Genomic DNA, 20,547 nt, shown 5'->3' with positions numbered 1-20,547 from the left:
ATTGTAGCTCTCCCCATGCGTGTGTTTAAATTAGTAAAATATTTTATTCATCCATTAGCGGATTCCATCGAGTAACATGAACTTACACACCTAGTATGATGCAACACTGACGGAATATTTACGTTAAAAACCATCCACCAGATTGTTCGGGTTTTGGGTTGCCCCGGGGGCTGAAAAAGTTACAAATACTCCCACCCGGTACCCACACGTTGAGCACACAACACGACGATTTTCTATAACGGTTTCTAATCTCTTCGTAGCGCTTTTTTTCGTTTTTTTTTTTGTTCGCACAAGGTGGGAATCAACGCGCTGCCTGCCCACCTCCAAGATTCGATTCAATTCCAATAAACAAACAAACAAAGTGCAGTTTTGTGGCGCACGAACGAGAGTGATGTATTCTTATAGATGAGAGGCTTTCAAAACAAACCAAAAAAGAGATATTTGAATTCAGCAAAAGTGTGCAACAACAATTCTACCCGGAAATAGTAAATACTACCCATTGTCCCGCGCACAATACAAACAATGTGTCATCACGCTGCCACACACAACGAAGAGGTGTGAAATGTGATTTTTTTTCCATTTAAATACGAGTGTGTACTAGAAAGTACTTCATAAAAACGTACACACACACAGTTTAGGATTTCTTATCATTTCATAAGATCTTATCTTTGCTTCTTTAGGTGCGGAAAAAGACTAACCGCGACGCTCACGTGCTGATAACTATTTCCCTAACGACATAAACCCGTGCGTCAGTTGCGAATCGTCGTGCGAGTCGTGCGAGCCGTGCGATAGCTATTGCAGATCTATTGCAACAAACACAAACCATTCGCCACAACATCCTAAATGTTGAAACATAAATTGCAATTCCATTCTCACATAAGCATGATTGAATTACACTAAACTAAACCTGTTTAGCATTGAACAAACGGAAAGCCAAACAAAGTGTGTAAATAAAGATGTGCGTGCCTAATCGCACACAACCATTTTGGCATGATATTGTATTGCATGCGGTGGCAAAGAACAAATACAAGAACTGGCCCTGTTCAAACTTAGAGCAATGGGAAAAACAAGTAGGCTGTGAGGGCCCACCGAGAAGCGAGGGTATTTAGATTGTGACCACTTGCTCTCTCTCTCACACACACACACGCTATCTCATATCTTCGGTGGTTTTAGCTTTGGGGTTTGCGGTTTTTAGTTGCTCTTTCGCTTTCGGCGCTCGTTGTTATCCTCCCGCTGGGCAAGAATCACAAGCAGGCGGCGGAAAATGCTAATCACATCGTAGAACAGATCCAGCGAGTGGCCGATGAAATCGTTGCTGCCCAGGCGGTGCTTCTCCATGATCATGTGCGTGTCGAACAGGACGAACCCGGCCATCACGATCAGCCCGAGGTAGAGGGAAATCTAAAAGGTAAAGGGATAGAAGTTTATATTTTGTTAGCTACAAGGTTTTTTGGAATTGTAAAGAAAGTTTGAGAGATGAAATTTAAAAGCACGCAACGGATAAAATGTCCCTAAATCAATTAATTATGTTCTAACGACAACAATAATGCGATTGTTGGATGGATTGTTTACATGAGCTACATTGTTGCATCAGCTGTTGTTACAAGCGATGACGTGGTGCTTCCCTACTGCACACGCTTGCCGGGCCACGGGCACAGCCAATACGAAAGACGCACGCCATAGTAGGCTTAGAAATTAATCATTAATTCAACGGTCACGGATGACGCATTTGCTTTTGTTTAAAAGATGCCTCAATTATTTACCACCCGGGAAACGAAACAGATGCGTCTCCGGTTTATGTTGGAGGTGTAGGCAAAGAGAGAGCGTGTGTGTTAGAAAGAGTGAGAGAGCGAAATGGGTGTGTAGTGGTGAGGGTCAGGTCGTTAAGTGGCGTCTACTTACGTCTTGCACGATGTACGAGCGGAAGAAAAGATTGCCAAGGTTGATCAGGGCCATCGTGCTGAGGGCGCTCATTAGAATGCCGCCGAGGTACAGGTACTTGCCGCGCTTGGCAAAGAAGGCGGACGCGGTCAGGCAGGCAAAGATGGTCGTCGTACCAACCAGCGCCGTCACGACGATCGCCGGATTCATGTAGATGACCTGCTCGAGCAGCAGGCCGAGCGAATGGCCCGTGAACAGCCCGATGCCCATCAGCATGCTGAACCGCTGCACGAAGTTTTTGCCGTTGTCCGGGGTAAACACCATGCCCAGGATGAGTCCGAGCGACGCGAACGCACTCAGCAGGCCGGCCTCCCAGATGCCGGACAGGTGTATGAGCGAACCGACCGTGGCCGTGCTGCAGGTGGCGGCCAAACAGCCGTACACTTTGGACAGATGTTGGCGCAGCCGAGGATCCCTGAGGGGGGAGAAAGAGAACGATTAACAGTCAATTAGAATGTTTATATACACATAACGCACACACACACGCGTGCACGTACACCCTTGATATCACATGAAAAGACCTTGACAAACTGTTATCGAGGAGGAACGAAATTGAATCGGAAGGAGAGAGAGAGAGACAGAAAAAAACCGTGCGCGGATGTTGGGGTGAAGGTGAAATGCAACCGCAGCCACAGAATGCGAGACTTTTCGAGATCTTCTGAATACTGCCCCTTTCCACCCCCGACACTACCACACATCGCTATAATCGGAGGAAAACTTACAATTTTGCACCCATTTGTTGCGATAGTCGCTCAAACGAAAAGTTTGCAAATGACGTGGCCATGACTGGAGGAAAATAACACTGGAAACAACTGGTTTCAATTGCACTAGAATTTCAACACCAAAATTCACTTTTGGCTAAGAGACCGATGCACTCTTTGATGCCTTTGGCTGTTTGTCTGTCTGTGTGTGCAGAACTTTTTCTTCGCTAACTTTGCTCACTGCTTTTAAGCACGGGCTCTGTGTTTTGGCTTTTATGGGCGTACGGAAATGTTTTTAACTTGAGCGCTGACGAGCAATTACGTCTTTTCACCTTGCCTTGGATGGGTTGTTTCAATGGTGGTGTGCGACAGGTTGGACCACAACTACACCCTGCGTTCTAGACTGTGCTGGAAATGTCAGCTTGACAGTTGAGCACCAGATAAATGCAATTAGAATGACAATTTCGTTTTTCAAATTAATTTTTGCTCAAGTTTGTTTGTTAAATCCTTTAACAATTTTTAGACTTAATGTTTTATTGATTTATTTTGAAAATGTTTATTAGCAATAGTTGGCAAAGGTTTTCACTAAACACAAAACGTTAAAAATCCAATGAAATTTTAGAAAAAAATCAAATGTTAAGCGGTTATCACACACGGCTAAATACAGGCGTCCCCCGAGTTACGACCCCCTCGAGTTACGACGATTCGCAGATACGACGATTTTGATTTTGACAGTTAAAAGTTGTCATTGACAAGAAATTGATGAATTTTTTTTTGAATTTCTGGGCTGATAACCGTTATACATACATTTCCAAAGATTCCACAACTACCCTATCTTGAATATCTATATTGTGTACGGTTTTTAAAATATAATTATTACATTATCGAACATTATTTTAAATAAAATACACGATATCATAAAATCCAACTCTTCAACTTCGGTTATAAATTTTATGTTCATAGATATTCGACATACGACTTTTTCGTCTTACGCCTTGCTTTGGGACATTTTTTCGGTCCCAAATACAGGCGGTCCCCGAGATACACGGTACCTCTTATACGCGGATTCGGAGATACGCGGTTTTCCAAATTTGACAGTTCTTTGAGCAAATTGTACTGATTTGACACATCCATTGTGAAACACCAAATAATTTCCGTATTGATCGAATGTAAAATACCATTTGAAAAGGTTTAAAACTGTTCAATTCATTAGAAACATATCAAATAATTAATTTGGTGGCTAAAACCACGAACCACTTGCAAAATTGCACGAAAATTAGTGATATTTTGGCTGGAAATCACGAGATTCGACATACGCGGAAATTCGAGATACGCGGTATTTTGCGGCCGTTTTCGGTCCCCAATAACCGTGTATCTCGGGGACCGCCTGTACAGTCGTACAGTATCGGACATTAAGATAGGACCCTTTTTTTTCAATGCACCGTGCACTTGTTTTGCCACGTTACTCGTGTTTGTGTGTGTGTATGTGTGTATGTGTGTGTATGTGTGTGTGTGTGAGTGTGTGTGTGTGTGTGTGTGTGTGTGTGTGTGTGTGTGTGTGTGTGTGTGTGTGTGTGTGTGCATGTGTGTGTATGTGTGTGTAGTAGTAGAAAGTGAGTGTGCTTTTTAATGTGTATTTGCAAGTGCGCGGGTTTGTGTCTGAAAAAACATAGCTTGCCATGATGTCATATTGCGTTGAAATTATTCTTATTATGTGTGTTATCATGTGAAACATTGTGCGTTTACACTTGGATAAAAACTAAAGTTTGCATCGACAGCAGCCCTTGTTCCTCGGACGAAAACGCAGGTGTGCTGTTTCATGAATGTGAATGCGACACCGGTGCGAAATGGACACACGCACAATAGCAATGAACTCGGCATTCTCTCACAGGTGTTTCTCCAGAGCACGCCATTGAAAGACCTTCGTGCATCTCTGCCTTGCACGTTGTGTGCGAATGGTAAACTTTGTGCGTGCATTGAGCTGGCGCGCAGTTGTTCTTTTCAATGGGCGTTTTGTTTCATGAGCGCGGCAGTATTCTGTTCTCGATTTTGAAGGGAAGACGCTTACTCGCGTACTCGTTGATAGTTTTTATCCATGCGATGTTTTTGCTGCTCGACAACGATGTAATTCATCGCGTATAGAAGTAGAACGCAGGCAGAGCACGGGATCAGCCGAGTCCAAGTTTTTAACCAGCGCGTTCTTGACGGTCCAAGCAAGCAATGTTAGTAACAATGGGTCGAGGTAAACGTTGTACCGATTATCAGCGCCATATGTAAAAGCGAATGGCTGCTGCTGGCATTAAGCGCAAAAGGATCGAGTTCGTAATGGAACGATCGCGCACTTTTGTGGCAAACGCGCTTCGGACAACCGAAACGTGCTTAGACAACTGAAACGCGCTTGGACAACCGAAACGCGCAAGTCAACCGGACGTCCTCAGAAGACCACGGCGAAAGAAGACCGTAACATTGTTAATATATCGAAAACACACTGATCGCGAGGGCGGTGGTCCTGCTTATCACACCAAAAACCTAACCCAAAACACAAAAAAGCTACTTACAAATCTATCCGAAACGACCTACTTGTGAAACAAACACACACATCAATACACATTCAAACATACATCCACACACACACACACATGCACACACACACATACACACACACACACACACACATACACACACATACACACACACACAAACACAAACACATACAAACCACACATAAGCTTGGCCCAACGGGTGCACGGTGCGTTAAAAACCCAATGCCCTATCTTTCTGTCCGATACTGTATCTCGGGGGACACCTGTATACAGGCGGTCCCCGAGATACACGGTACCTCTTATACGCGGATTCGGAGATACACGGTTTTCTAAATTTGACATTTATTTGAGCAAATTGTACTGATTTGACACATCAATTGTAAAATTCCAAATAATTTACCTATTGATCAAATGTTAAAACTATTTCAAAAGGTTTAACACTGTTTAATTCAGTCAGAATCATATCAAATAATTAATTAAGTGACCAAAATCACCCCTTACTTAAAAAATTATACGAAAATTAGTGATATTTTGCCTGTAAAGCACAAGATTCGACATACGCGGAAATTCGAGATACGCGGTATTTTGCGGCCGTTTTCGGTCCCCATTAACCGTGTATCTCGGGGACCGCCTGTAGTCACATTCGTTTGAAGTTTATCCTTCAAACGTTGGCTTTGGCATAAAATATCGTATCGTACGTGTGATTTTCTATAAAGAAAATGGTTTCACAAGTGCCACAACTTCACTAAATGACCACTAAACGGGTTCTAAATATCTCAAGATCTCAACCTAAACGGAATATAAAAAGACTTAGTTTAGCAGACGGCAACCGGCTCATGCATTCTAAAAATTGCAACAACAAAAACCTGGTGGCGCCATCTGTTGGTGGGATAGCTATGGAGCTGTGGAGCTTTCATTTTTTTTTCTATGGATATTCAATTTTCCAGTCGTTTAAGTTTAATCTGTGGCGCTTGGGATAGCCTTCTAACTTTCCGAGCAAACATCTATATGAATGGTCGTGTAATCAAGATACGGTGGGTATCGCGACACCAGCGACCATTACTCTATTCTCACTTGCTTCACTGCTGGTGGTTTTCATTGGAGTTTAATATTTAAACAATCGTATCGCCGTTCTAGTTCTAGCGATGCATAACTTCAATGCGAAACCATACAACAGTACAGGAGAAAGCTCTCCTCCAAGCGAGAAACCTCCACTGGTTGGGTATCCTACCAACAGATGGCGCCACCAGCTTTTTGCTATTTTTAGAAAGCATGAATCGTTTGCCGTTTGCTAAACGAAGTCTTTCTAGATTCCGTTTAGGTTGAGAGCTTGAGTCGTTTTGAACCCTTTTAGTGGTCGTTTAGTGGATTTGTGGCACTTGGGAAGATTTCCAGTTTTTAACAAAATCATCAACGCTCCAACGGTTAGGCTTGAACTGTCAAGTGACACCCGCCGTGACCAACCCGATTTAACGAAAGCAAATGTCAACCGATCGTTGACTGAACGAAACCGATTTTCTCCCACTTTTCCTACGAATTTCAAAACTTTGCCAGTCCACTCGTCCACCGCAGCAGCACCGTTCCGCGAGTTTTTCCGGTCTGGGTCTGTTGAGCTCTGAGCTAAACAGCAAACATATTTTCGAAGCTAATCGTCCGTTGGAACGTTTGATTTTCCTAAAACCGAAGTTACGGTCGGCATTGATTCAGGCGACACGCTACCGGATGCGAGGGGGAAAGAAAACCCAACAAACAGATCAGCTGTTGAGCAGCCAGCAGTTGTGTTTAGTTTGTGTGTGACTAAAACCGTTCTACTCTGGCGGCGTGTGAATCATTGGGTGTAGCGTGTGTGAGAAATAGTGTGATAAAGTGGAAAGCTAGTGCTGCTTAGCTGCCCTTATCGATACGCGAAAATTAAAAAAAAAAAAACAGGTAAATTATTCGAAGAGCCTAACGTTTCCGATTGTGTTTTTTCTTTTTCTTCGGAGGTTTGTTTTGGGCGAATTTTCAAAAATATATATTTGAACAGTTAAAATAACTATTTCACGCATTTAGAACTGTTACTCAAAATAAATGCTTTTTTGTTCTAGAAATCAGTGCCACAAACTTTCTGCCCTGGTGAAGAGGGGGAAAGAAACGAAACCTCCCCTGCTCGTTCGGGAGATGACGGATGTTGTTGAGCCCTTTCTGGCGTACGCAAAACCCCATCTGAAGGTTAAGCGATAGATTAACCCATCTATGCGCCCTCCTCTCCCACCCCGGGGGGCGGATGCAGCGAGCGATGGAGAAGATGCGGCGGCGACAATGCCGGGAGGGAAAGACTCAACTTGCACATGCACCGCCGAGCAGCATCGCATGGACTGACTCCTCCCCTCCCCCGGTACTCCCTCTTTGTGCACTAATCGTGAGAATGATTCAATCGCTCGCGAATCAAGGCTAATTGTCGTGAGAAGAAAATCAAAACCACCCTGCTCGGGCTGTGTAGCTGCGTGCGCCAGCTGCGAGTGCCGTGATTAGCATTTTGCTTCGTCTATTTCTTGACCCTCCCGGGCCGTTAGCACAAGCGATCTCCCCGCTCTCCTATGGGATGGGGCTGGTGGGCGGCCACTCCACGTGTTCGCGCCGCTTATCCGCGACTCATTTGTGCGGTCGGTATTGCAATCGAGATGAGTGAGAACCTCATTACATTACTTAACAAGCGACAAAAAGCGTCGTGTGATAATGGGAATCGATCGTGTTTGATCGTTTGCTGGTAAGCTGCTAAAACATACACTTGTGCTCACTTGTGCAAACATCGGTTGCAGTACTTGGCACGGTGAAATGATACCAGCATCTTGAACAAGAAAAGAACACGTACAATTTCACCGGTAAGATGCTCCCGTTTTGGTGTGTGTATTTTTATCTCACAAAAGTTCTTTACCGATGAAAAGCTTCTCCACTAGCACTCGAAACAGGCACCGCCAACGGCTTCTACGATGCCTTCTGCCCATAAAGTGTAATTAGTGGTCAGACTACGAAATGCCACAACTACCGCAATCACCGCACCGCACACAACACAGCAACAACAGCGATATCAAGCTAAATGGCTAATGGCGATGGTGAGAAAGTTGCGACAGAGAAAAAGGGTGTCTCTTTCCAAGAAGGAACAAACGGGCGGGGGGGAAACTCTTCTAAAAGCAAGCACACCCACGCGCTGGGAAACTTACGGCTCTAATGCTCAGATGCTACCGCCAAACGAATGGTGTAATATGTAACAGACTTGCGACTACTCCAAAACCCGAGAAAGGTTCTCTGCTCTACGCTTCAAATGATTTTTTATCGTTTTTATTTTCAGCGTTTCTTTTTTTTGGTTGCAGCTTCAATTTGCACAGAACATTGTGTGTCTCCGGTGAAAGAAGTGGCGAGTTTTCCGTAGTAACTTCTTGATGGCAGAAACGCACCAGTGGCCTACTATGTGGTGCGAAAAGAGTTGAGGAGGGATATAATAAATCAAATTCCCGGCGTAGATTGAAGTGAAAACGGCGCAAAAACCGTTGCACGCCAGTATTCGGCCGCGTGTGTAAGAATGTTCCTGTGAAATTCTGCCGGAAACAGTGTTTCTGTGTCTCGTTTTAGATTCCGGCACCGAGAACAAGTTTAGTGAAGCGCCGCAAGTGCGATGAAGTGGTTTTACAGAATTTAAAAGGTTCCTTTTTATGATTTAAAGTTAACAGTTACGATCAAAAGAGCTTAAGTTAACTGTGATATTGATACAGTGTGCGCTGTCCTTGTGTCCTTGTGTACATTAGATTGTGTGCGTTTGTGTGTTTGACAAGAAAACAATACCCTTGCCCTTTGCCAGCTACAAAGCAACCGGCAGCATCCCAGCAAAGCTCCGAAACAAAGCGATGGGCTGCACGTCATCGGCAGAGGAGCGGGCGGCCGTCGCCCGGTCGAAGCAGATCGAGCGCAACCTCAAGGAGGATGGCATCCAGGCGGCCAAGGACATTAAGCTGCTGCTGCTCGGTAAGTTCTGCGTGTTTGCCGCCCCTTGGTGGTGTGGTTTTGCGCTCTCCCCCACTCCCCTTCTGCGTCTTACGACTAAGCCATATCGTTTAACATCTTGCACGTCCTTACGGTGCTGCTGCTACTGTTGCTGATATCGGTTGCCATTTGCCGGAGGACGAAGAAACGTTAGTATTGTTAGTCGGTCGGTCGGTCGGTAGCCCCCAGGGTCGAGATAAGGATCCGTTCCATTTGCGGGAAAGATGCCACACGGTGTCTAGTTTGATCGGAAACTGTCCGCACACAGGGGTACGACGACGATGTGGTATGCTTGCGAGATGTGTGTCTTGCAATTGAGTCTTTCCAAATCGAGGGACGAGATGAACGCAACCACAGGCTATATCCAAAAACGTTCTTCATACGTGAAATCGGCTATGAATACCTAATTGGAGCGCATATTTATTGAGGTACTAGAAACCAATTCCACCCAGTTTGCCATTTCGAAACCGTTCTGCTTGTGCTGTAGAGATGGGTAAAGTTGGTAAAAAATCGGAATCGACTCTGATCTGACTCCGATAATTTCGGAACGGACTCCGGAAGGTAGGTCCGCCCTGTATTATTTGGACTTGTTAGGAATCGTCCAGAATCTCCCGGAATCACTCGCATTCGTCCGGAGTCGGCGTCATCCGAAGTCGTTCGGAACCGGAGGCATCCAGAGTTGTCCGGATTCGTTCAAAGTCGTTTGGAGTTCGAGTTCATACGTAGTCGTTCGGAGTCATACCGAGTTGTTCGGAGTCGTTCAGAGCTGTTCGGAGTCGGAGTCGTCTGGTATCGGTTGGGATCGGAGTCAGCCCTGGAAACAATGGCCTGTATACGAAGTGCGCGCGTAAAGTGAAAAACTAAAAAACACAACGAAATGAAATGCATGAAGCACATTGTATCGGACGGTTCCAGTTGATTCCGACCGATTCCAATTCTGGACGACTCCGAATGATTCCGATTCTGGTCGACTCCGATTTCAAACGACTCCGGACGATTCCGAATGACTCCGAACAACTTGGGAGTGATGGGAAGTGTGATGGGAAAAATGAAGTATTTGTCGAAATCGATTCCGTCTAGCTCCGCATTTTTCTGGAATCGATTCCGGATAGTAGGTCCGGAATCAGTTTGCGGAATCGATTCCGGAATCGGCTTCGGAATTGGTTCCGGAATCGACTCCAGAATCGGAATCCAATCATATTTCGTATTGATAACAGCAAAAAATAAAACATTACTAGTAAAAGATCCTTTCTCATGGATATTCCCGGAATGATTCCGCTTCTAAAACTTTTTTTTTCAATTCAAGAACTAATTCACATTCCGGAGCTAACTCTAATTCTGGAGTCAATTATGCTTCCGTTATAGGGACAAATTGCTATTCCCAGGTCAATTCCGATCCCGGAGCGGATCGATAGCGGAATCGATTCCGGGGTCAACTACAGAACCGGCTTCTGAGTCAACTCTGGAATCGACACCGGAGTCAACTCCAGAATCGGCTCCGGTGTCAACTCCGGAATCGGGTCCGGAATCGACTCCGGACGACTCCGGCTCCGAACGACTCCGGGTGACTCCGGACGACTCTGGGCGGAACTAGTGGTTCGGATTTTGCCGGAGTCGGAATTAGACTAACAATAGTCGGAGTGGGATCGGCGTCGTGGGTGCGCTCCAAAGAACACATCACCATTGTGCAGCGCGCGTATGCTCTTATCGCTTGAATTTGGGGTTTATCGTAACGATTACGATTGCATTTATTAGTATCATGCCCACAAATGCCCACCGTTTGGAAGGGATTTTTGTATGTGAAAAGGGAGCAACGAGCTTATCAGAGGTATGCCATGCCGGCACGGTGGGTTTGTGACAAACAACGACGATTTGCATGTCGTCTTCGCGTTCGCGTTGTTTTGGAGCATGTTACGTGAAATTATGATATCAGGTTATTGATCCGTTATTCGTCCGCTGGATACGATGAACTTTGCTTTATTTATTCGGTATGTAACGCACACTGAGTCATTGTGGCCCGATTAAATCGATCATCGTTTTTATTTGCCACAGTTTTGTCACACATCTGCTACTTGAAGCGCTACTTGAAAGCAGCATCATTGTCAGCTTATTATAAACAAACTGTGGCTTTAAAATAGTTTCTTTCATCTTTCGTTTCAAGTTCGTGCCGTTGTTGACAGGGCACGACAAGTAAACTGCATTATATACCCCCTTTTTGTGATTCCCTTTGATCATTTACCCCAACCTCCAGCTGCAGAGATGCTGTTTGTTTCGCTTGCTTGCGCTATTTATTGTAGTTTGAGTTGTTTGTTTAATTTTTCGAGCAAATCGATCGCGCACTCGCGCTCCCTGAGCATGCCAGTACCTCTGCCAAACAAATCAGCCTGTTGTGCCTCAACACATGTTGATCTTGCGATGGTTGCTAACAGTATACGGACACAGCGATTCAAATCCCCTCCCTGCTTTACTCGTGTTGCACCCTATCCGTTAGCGAGACGCTTCCGAATGCAATCGCCTAAACATGTTGCACATTGCACCGTTGATTGCCACATGGTTGGTTGGTTGGTTGCGGGCATCCTGTCAAGTGTGTGTGTGTGTCTGTGTGCATGCATGTATTTGTATTCTTTTGTTTTGCATGTCGCTCATGCTCTGGAGTCGCTTTGTGTGGAATGACCAGGCCTCCTGGTTTAGCCACGGTTCGCCAATGGTAGCGAACGCTGTCAGCGGCGGTGTAGTTGACAGATATCAATTTCCTCACGCCTTTGTCCGCTACGATTGTTGCAATCCGACCGAGCGAATGGCTGGGACGTTTTGGCCTTTTCTGATTCTGATTTTTTGCTGATTTTTTTTTATATTTCTTTTCAATCTATTCCAAGTTTAGGGGTTTTAGAAGGGGATGGAAAGAGTGTGTTAGCAAGAACAGCGATTGGATGTGTTCTCTGTGCTGTGTCTTGGTATGGTAATCTGCTAAAAGAGTATAAGCGCTTAGGGAAATCAAGTCCCATTCGCTTCACACTCCGTCTGGTGGATGACATCGTCTCGTCGTCCCATGCATCTCTACCGCATTGAAGGTTTTAATCGTTCAAAACACGTTCGTTGTGCCGTTGGGTTTTTCAATGCCGTGCCCATCGCAATCCTCCCGCAATGAGTTAGTGTTTGGACGCGTTCCAATCGTTTTGCTGATGCGTTTTTCATCATTTCCCCGTCCTGAAAGAGGAGTTCGATGTCGATGCAATGTGCAGCAGCTTGTTGCATCCAGCCCGGGGGAGGGTGTTGTTTTGTCCGCAATCAAATTATCATCAGCTTGTAAGGGGAGGGAGTGCAAGAAGAATATGAGTTTCTCCGGATCCGTATAAAAAAGGCATTTGAAACAATAGTTGACCAACTGTCTCTGAGGGTTTTCTATTTTTTTGTAAGATGACTTTCCGACCACGACCCAACATTTTGGGTTGGCTCCAATTTCAGGTTATGTCGGGCGTGCCAAAAAAAGAAGGGAGAATTAAATCATTCCAATTTCCCAAATTATGCAGAGACAAGTAGAATAATGGGCAGCTAAGGTTAGGGAGGTGTACCGCTTATCTGATTGGGTAGAGTTCTCATGCTCGGACAGTTCTGCAAGTGGCACTAAAGCATGCTTTCACAAAGTCATTTCGCCAGTGATTTCTAGCATGAAGCATAAATTCCTTTAGTCGGAGTCGGATTTTTACGAGCAGTTGCTTCGGGGTTAGGCATTTTAGTATCCACTTTGGACGAGGGCACCTTGTTGCATCATTTACTTGTTGATGTCCTAGGGTACCTTGTTGTCATCTCTAGGTAGTGTTACAAACCTGTAAAAAGAATCGTAAAACAGGAGAATAGTTTTACATAAATAATATCAAGCGACAAATGGGTATAAAATGAACAAATTATGGTTCTTGTTTGTTCAAACAGTACTTCAACTCTCTAATTCAACATCTATTTTTTTTAGGCAAAATCAGGCAAACGGTTGACTCATCCACTTCAGCGCGCATCTCTCGCAACTCCCACTGTCACGCATATGGGCCGTGAACATATATCTAGTTTATCTTTAAATCGATATCGCTTCCCCGTCAAGTGGCCGGAAAGGGCTTGCTTGGACAACGCTGACGTTTAGCAGGCGAAAACCAGCAGCATGATAACCAGTAAACGGGCGTTTTATGGCTAAAGCGTTTGCCGCAAATTGTTCCAGAAGCCGCTAGTTTGACGCGCTAATAATCGGTGAAGTACGTTGGGAGAGTTTTTTTGTTGATTTTCTTTACACATATGATCGAAGTTTTAAGATTCTTTGTTGAAATTACGCTACTATTATGGCTTGTTGTTCGGCATTATACCGGTCTTTGATCAAAGACGCGCGAAATAAATCATAAGAAAAGTGTTGATTTTCCTCCGAAATCAAACCTAAGGGGGGTCGCTGCTGGTTGCCTGCTTTTTCCACATCCACCCCATACATCATTCCAGCTTTCTCGCAGCACCATTGTACGAAAGCTCCCACACTATATTGAAGGTGGAGGCCCCGGGGTTTATTTTCGTATCCGAGGGAGTTGTTTTTCCCAGCCCAGCCGTCTAGCCCCTATTTCTCGAAGGGAGAATGGATGGACCCGCCGCTTGATTTGATTCACAAATTTGGAAACCACCGGGCTCTGTCGCCGGGGCTGCATTATATGAAGTCGCCGCATTGCCGGCAAGTTTGTGTTCTTGCACGCTGTGTGCCGGCTGTCTGCGCCATTCAGGTGAAAACAAACCAATATTTTCGGGGGAGGCGGTCCCTCTGTGGAATAGATTCTTGCGGTGGTGTGATGGTGTGATAAGCCATGGTGCTCCAGAAGGATGGGGCATTGAAGCCACAGTGTGGAAGAGCTTGATTGAAGTTTGTATTTATTTTGTGTGCCCGTGGGTTTTGTACGAGCAGACCCAAACTACCTTCCCAAAAAGGCATGGAATTGGGCATTTGAGCTGGAAGTTTGTTTGACTTTGTTACCGCTGTTTTACGGATGTTTCTGTCGGTTTGCTGTGGGTTATTATGGGATGTACGTCTGTTTACATTTGTCCCCGGGATTGCCTCTGCCAGATGGCTGCGGGGACAGTCGCGGAGATACAGATTTGAAGATGTCGTCGCCCTCTTGCCACCGCCACGGTACTTACTTCTGCCGTCAGACCTGTGACAATCAAAGCGACCAAACGGGAAGAAGAGAGTGCACAAACTCCACTTACAAGGGCGAGAGACAGAAGGGCCAATTGGGCTTATCTCGTTTGGCCCCTCTCGAACCGGTCGGTAGTCCCTCTGGTATGTATGCGGCTGGGAAGAGAAAGAGGAGATAAAAACCGCGTCATCTGGTGTACCACCACCAACGTCGCTGCACGCGCACTTTCGTTTAACCTTCGCGCACAACAAACACACTTATTGTTCTAATATTGATCTAATTACCTACTGCACGGACGACCCGGCTGTATTGCGCTCTTTTATGTATCGTGTTTGTTGCTGTTGGTGTCACTGCCTGTGCTAGCAGTGAATGTGGGGATGTGAGGAGCTCTGGTGTGACGCTGGGTTCTCTATCTCAGCTTGCAGCATTTCACTTTTACAACCGCAATAAACGGGTAATTGGTCACACCGGTAGCGGTGGACAAGAGCATCTTGGTGTGATGGGCGTTGGGAAATTGCAGCAAATAACACAGGAACTTCTCTCCACTTGGGTGTCTGCTTGTCGTTAATGCGTAAAGTGCGGCATAGATCTTTAGCTACACATATGATCTTAATTAAACGTTCTTAATATTGAACAAAGGAAGCACAGTATTGCTGTCAAGATTGACATTCTAGTGTGGAGATGGATGTTTGCTATTTTGAACTCATCCAAAACGAGAATTACGTAAAAGAATTGTAAAATCATTATATATATATTGATTTTTAGCGAATTTTGCACAATATTCTATCATTAATGTCATGTAAATGTGTATCTAAGGAAATGCAGCTTGTATATCTTATATATTTCCAAGCCTGTCAAAAGTATGCAATCCGCATAGCAATTGTGTGCTTTTAAACTCGTGCGAAGGTTTGATAGTCATTTTTTATTTTTATTTGTGTTTTATTATATTGCATTATTTAAAACAATTGTATATACAGTGAAACCTTCATAACAGATATTTTTTTATAAAAGAGAAAACTCTAGAAAACGTAAGGTAGAATACAAACGAGGTCACAAGCGCTTCTGTTACAGAAAGACATAAATTCAAGAGAATTAAAATACCTATCAAAAGTGAAACTTTTCTGTCAATTTGTAGGAAAAACTAAGAGAGATTTCTTTCTATAAGCATCCCTTCAAAGGTAAATGTTAAAGCTTACTTGCAAAAGTAAATCTGCGACCTTGCCAGCTGCCTTTCGTCAGTTATTCGGAATTTTCGCCAGCGCGAACGAAGACATGCGTGCAGGCATGTTTTTAAGACCTAACTCGATTTTTATCAATTTCTCCTCATTTTTCGCGACAAATCTGTTGGAGTAGAGCTTGAGCATCATATTGGTCTAGAAAATTGTGATGGGACGCAGTTGGAGGATTTTTGACCGGTTCGCGTACTAGGGTGTCATATCGAAATTCATCCGATATTCGCTTGAAATGGTCGAATTCAGTTTTGGCGTCAATGCTTGCCGCTGCCGCAATTTCTGTTTCTAGATATGTTTATATATGTTCCCTAGGTACTATTTTTACTGTTTAGCCGGTTGCATCGTCCTCCTGGTCAAGCTGACGCAGCAATGTAATCACATGTACCTCGATTTCAGCTTCTTCATTTTCAGCTTCCTTTGGAACCTCACATCGTTCAGGGTCGTCGGCCATTCGAAACCAGGCGTTCTTTCGATGCTCTGATTGTTGTCTAATAGTGCTAAGATATTGTAGATGTCGGATCAGGCTTATACGACGTCTTCAAACTATCCCACGGAATTCGTTTTAGACGCTACGGGGTGCCGTCGTTATTTGATCACGCTTCTTCTATTTGGTGTAACGTCCTACGCGGACATGCCGGCCTATACAGGCTTTCGAGACTTAATTCATTACCACGTAGCCGGATAGTCAAATCCTTGCTACGGGGGGACGGTCCATTCTGGGCTTGAACCCATGAACCCATGACGGTTATTGAGTCGTTCGAGTTGACGATTGTACCACGGGACCGTCCCTCCTTAACGCACGCTCTTGAATAAAGTAGCTTCACTTTTTTGGCCATCACAGTTAGAGTTAAACTGATAGAGGTGTTAAACTTTGCCTATTGACTCATGGGATACTATTATTCAAAGTTCGGATGAAGATAAACCCATGGAAAATCGACAAATTTTGTCAAACTTTAAACCCATAAGCCCATAAACCCATACCCGTTGAATGACTTAGCTTCCAGAAATTTAAGACAGAAAATGGATAACTAGGAGAGAAATTGCGATAAGCGAAAATTATAATCTAGTTTCTTTACATTATCCGATAGCCAGGTTTCTCTATGTTACGTTAGCAAAGCTAAATATTCGTTCCGCATCATCGGTCGGGAAAAGACACAGCAGAACACTTTTTTACGTTCCATCACCCCTTTTTGGCTCATGAATGACCCAACCCCAAACCATTGACACACACACACACACATATAAACCTCTGGATGTGATGCTCTGCATTGCTGCTTATACATTATGTTGTTGAAATTCCACCCCGCAACACCCCTTTTCACGAGCCGCCCTGTCTGTGTGGCTGCAGGTCGGGTGCGATGATGCTGCAATTGTGTTGATAGTGAATTATAAGGGAGGGTGTCGGTCGGGGCATCGGAATTCCGTTCACCGGAGACTGGAGATAACGGACGGAAGGAACCCGATGGTCACCACCACTTCCACTACCACCACAGCACCCTGGTCGACAGAACTCGGCATTGTTGTAAGTGGTGTAATATGAGCACACCAATCGGGGCCCATAAGGTGTGCGCTATATGCAACTGCAGAAAGGTAAGCAGCAACCACCGTGTGTTGATTGCGTGTTGGTTGCCCGAACCGAGGTATGAAAGGTAAATGTGAGAAACGAGAAGATTATTTTAGCTGTTTTTTTTGCTGGAAACTTCTCCGCTTTTTTAGGTCATTTAAACGCATTAGGTTTGTGCTTTAAAGAGAATCTCTTTGCCGATTGTATCATCAATTGTAAGTTCCTATTGGAAGTTGTGCTTGAGGTGTAGATAAAATCCGCACCGCACTGTGCCTATTAAGAGCTGCTCTCGCAGAGGCAGCGAGCAATGGGGTGAAACGCGGGCGGCCACCCAGCTTTACTGTGGATAGGCGGTTTTTGCTGCTGCGGTTCGTGCGATTCGTCCCCAAACTCTGCTTCCCCCCTTTCATCCATCTTCCCACTTCTTGCCCTTTTGCTCCGGATATGGCTTCTCCAAATGTGTCCTACCGTTTGTACTTCCGCTTGCGAGCTCCAACCGTGTGTTTGTGTGTGTGTGCGTTAGCCCTTCTCATTTCACGCTCGCATCTCGCGCAATACGATATCCGGCCCCACGGGCAAGCGGTGGAGCGATTGTTGGGTGAAGGGTGTTGTGCGTTTTTTACCCTCCGCTACTTATTGTGTGTTTGCGTGTGCTAGCGTGCTAGCCTATTTTGCCGAAGAAGAAGAAGAAAAATATCGCGCGTAGGTATCAGCACTTCACCCCTCCACCTCTGACCCCTCTGCACCCTTTTTGTGCTCCCGTCCCTTGTACAAATACACTAAAAACCCCCTCACGAACACACATTCAAACTTATTAGAATTTTTACTGTCTCTCTGTGTGTGTGTGTATCTGTGAGCATAAGAAGGGCTACGAGAAAAACGGGGGAAATGGCGAAGGAAGAGGTGGTCCGTGTTTCCGTTCCGACTTCCAGCGTTCATGTTCACTCTCTCTCTCTCGCGGTCGCTCGGAAAGAAAAAAGGCGGTGTGTGACACTGCAATTTCGGTGCGTAGTGGGCATGCGCGCACCGTCTGCATGCAAAACTGCCGTTGGGAGTTTCGGTGAAAATTGAGCGGAAAACTCACTTTTCCGGATGACGGTTTTAACGGGTGGTGTGCTTGGCTTTTCTTTTGTTTTTCACACGAGCGTGAGAAAGAGAGTGAGAGAGGGAGAGTAGCCTCAGCGTGAATGGTGAGAGCCGTGTGAGAAGCCGTGTATTGATGAGCATGGAAAGAGAATGGCTCAATTAATTTCAAAGAGACAACGTATAATGAAATTTAATCAAATTTTATTGAGCGTAGTGTGCAATAGATTGTAAAGAAATACGTTTTTGTAAAACCAAAAATTATAAAATACAATTGTAACAAATAACTACTTTGTTTTTTTCAATACAATTCAGCTACTTCTATTGTGAATAACAACTAACGTTCAAAAAAAGAAAAGGCCCACTGTCCTCTCTCATTGGCAAAACCCCTAGAGAGGGAGCTCGAGAGAAGAATCCGAGGGCGAGACTTTTCCAGAGAAGTGGACTCGCTTTCGAGGTCTGCACGAGAGGACATTTGTTGAATAAAATCCCCCCCCCCGTATCCGTTTTGCGCCTATATTCGCGTACGGGCGTGTGTATGCGTGGTTCCAATAGGGCAAGGCAATTTTCCAATAGTGAAAGTAACGCAAGAGCTTGCTAATAGTAGCTTTGTAGCTTTGCTTACTGGAGTAAAAGTTTGTTCATTGTAATCTAATTGGAAAGGTGTTTGATGCAAAAGTAGTGAATTTTCCCGTCCGTGTGACAACATTTTGGGTGTTCGAAAAACCGTTCGCAAAACGTATCGCAAAAAAAAAACGTAAAATAGAAAAACAGAACCTCCCATTTGGGAGAATGGAAAAATCCTCCCGCGCTCCCCCCTTGCACTGAGTCGCTCTGAGATGAGATGAGCTGGTGAGCAAAAGAGCTGATGAGACGGTAGTGTGTGAGCAAGAGCGGTGGACTGCTCTAACTCTCACTGTCTCACTGTCTCTGTCGCGCGCGCGCTCGCTATCGTCGCCTGCTCCGGGCGAATCGTTCGGGCTTGTGCCGTGCCCCAAAACTGCCCCAGTGTGGTTGATGAGCGCAGCAACGAACAGTATCAGTGTTCTCAACCAGCGCACTAGCTCCTCCACAGCTTTTTTTTCTGGGTGGTGGTTCTACGGTGAGCCTTTTCATTCCCAGTTTTCCAGCGCAAGGGCGGCTCCAGAGGGGTGTCTGACGGGACTGATTTTTCTCGTGCGTGCGTGAATTCTCGTGACCGTATGTGTGTGTGTGTGTAGTTGTGTGAAGAAAATTGGTGCATAATTCCGACACTTTTGTGATAAGCAAGTGACCCAAGAGAGCACAAAAAAGGGAGCGTGGTGGAAGGGGGGGAAGGATAAGAGGCGTATCGTGGTGTCTGTGGAAATTGTGATTGCTTGCTAAGGAAATGTGAAAATTTCATTTTTGGGGAACCGTATCGTACCCTGAAACTGCCGTGGCAACTCCCACCGGAAAGGAAAAACCAACGCCTGCTTTCTAACAGTTTTCTACCAAGATCCCCGACGTTTGCAGAAGGGGGTTGGCAGGCAAGGAGAGTGGTTGGTTAGCGCTTTTCCCCGCGCTTGTACGTGCGTGTGCATGTGTGTGCCAGTGTGTGTGTTTTTTGGAGGAAAATTTTGCACAGATCAATTTCAATTCCCCAACGCCCGTGACCGTTTGTGGGGTAGTGTGTGTGTGTGTGTGTGCGTGCAGTGCGTGTGATTCATGATTTTCCAGAACACCGTCGTCCCTCGCAGATCTCTGTCTCTCTGTCTCTCTCTCGCGCTTGTACAATGTTGCACTGTTGCTTGTGAAAACAAATCTGGAAAAAGGCAACACCTTGCTCACCAGAGGCACACGCCCGTATTGGTATGTGTGTGTGCATTAGGTTAACATTGTGGATGGAAAAACTCTCCACCAGAGCAGCGCCGTATCGTGCGTGCGTGAAAACGCTCGGCTGCCCGTGACACTGTGTACATGTGGTTGTGTTAGTGAGTGAGTGTGCGTGGCTGTTGGTTTGGGGAGATTTTTTCCTGTTAGGTTCACTTCATCTTCCCATACACAGAGGTGTGATGACGATATATGATGACCGATTTTTTTGAGTGACAAATTTTCCGCACCAAAAAGAAGGAAAAACGTATTCGTGGAAAATAGAATTCACTGCGAGATGTGTGTGCATGTGTGTATGTGTGTTGTCCATCAACGGCTCTACGCTACGCTACCGTTGCCCCTAACCGATGTGGTGGCCAAGCAAGAAAGATGATGTGTTAATGATGCCGAAAGACATACGGATTTATTTGGGTGCTAGTTGTCGTCTACAGGCCAGTGGGGAAAAACGAGGCG

General features: G+C 45.2%; 2 protein-coding genes across 9 annotated transcripts in view; one reads left to right on the top strand and one right to left on the bottom strand.

Moving 5' to 3' along the window:
- Positions 1-20: 20 nt before the first annotated feature.
- Positions 21-3,000, bottom strand: LOC120952746 (bax inhibitor 1). Its single transcript, XM_040372226.2, has 3 exons — positions 2,664-3,000; positions 1,903-2,356; positions 21-1,401 (listed from the first exon to the last, which is right to left on the bottom strand). Exons 1-3 carry the CDS (start codon positions 2,723-2,725, stop codon positions 1,192-1,194), a joined length of 726 nt encoding a protein of 241 aa, XP_040228160.1. The 5' UTR covers positions 2,726-3,000; the 3' UTR covers positions 21-1,191.
- A 5,519-nt stretch (positions 3,001-8,519) lies between these two features.
- LOC120953849 (G protein alpha o subunit) overlaps positions 8,520-20,547 on the top strand; it is a 57,958-nt gene continuing 45,930 nt past the window's right edge. The window contains exon 1 of one of the 8 annotated variants that reach the window (XM_040374163.2): positions 8,520-9,187. In XM_040374163.2, the coding sequence (XP_040230097.1) occupies positions 9,070-9,187 (118 nt within the window). In that variant the 5' untranslated portion in view covers positions 8,520-9,069. Of the gene's footprint in view, positions 9,188-18,824; positions 18,922-19,230; positions 19,444-20,547 lie in introns of those variants that run through there. The other 7 variants (XM_040374159.2, XM_049607546.1, XM_040374162.2 and 4 more) reach the window with 7 other exon arrangements.

This window comes from Anopheles coluzzii, chromosome 2 (assembly GCF_943734685.1).
Source record: "Anopheles coluzzii chromosome 2, AcolN3, whole genome shotgun sequence".
NCBI lineage: Eukaryota > Metazoa > Arthropoda > Insecta > Diptera > Culicidae > Anopheles > Anopheles coluzzii.
Note: the sequence above shows the minus strand (reverse complement) of the source record. Positions and strands in the feature narration are given on the sequence as shown.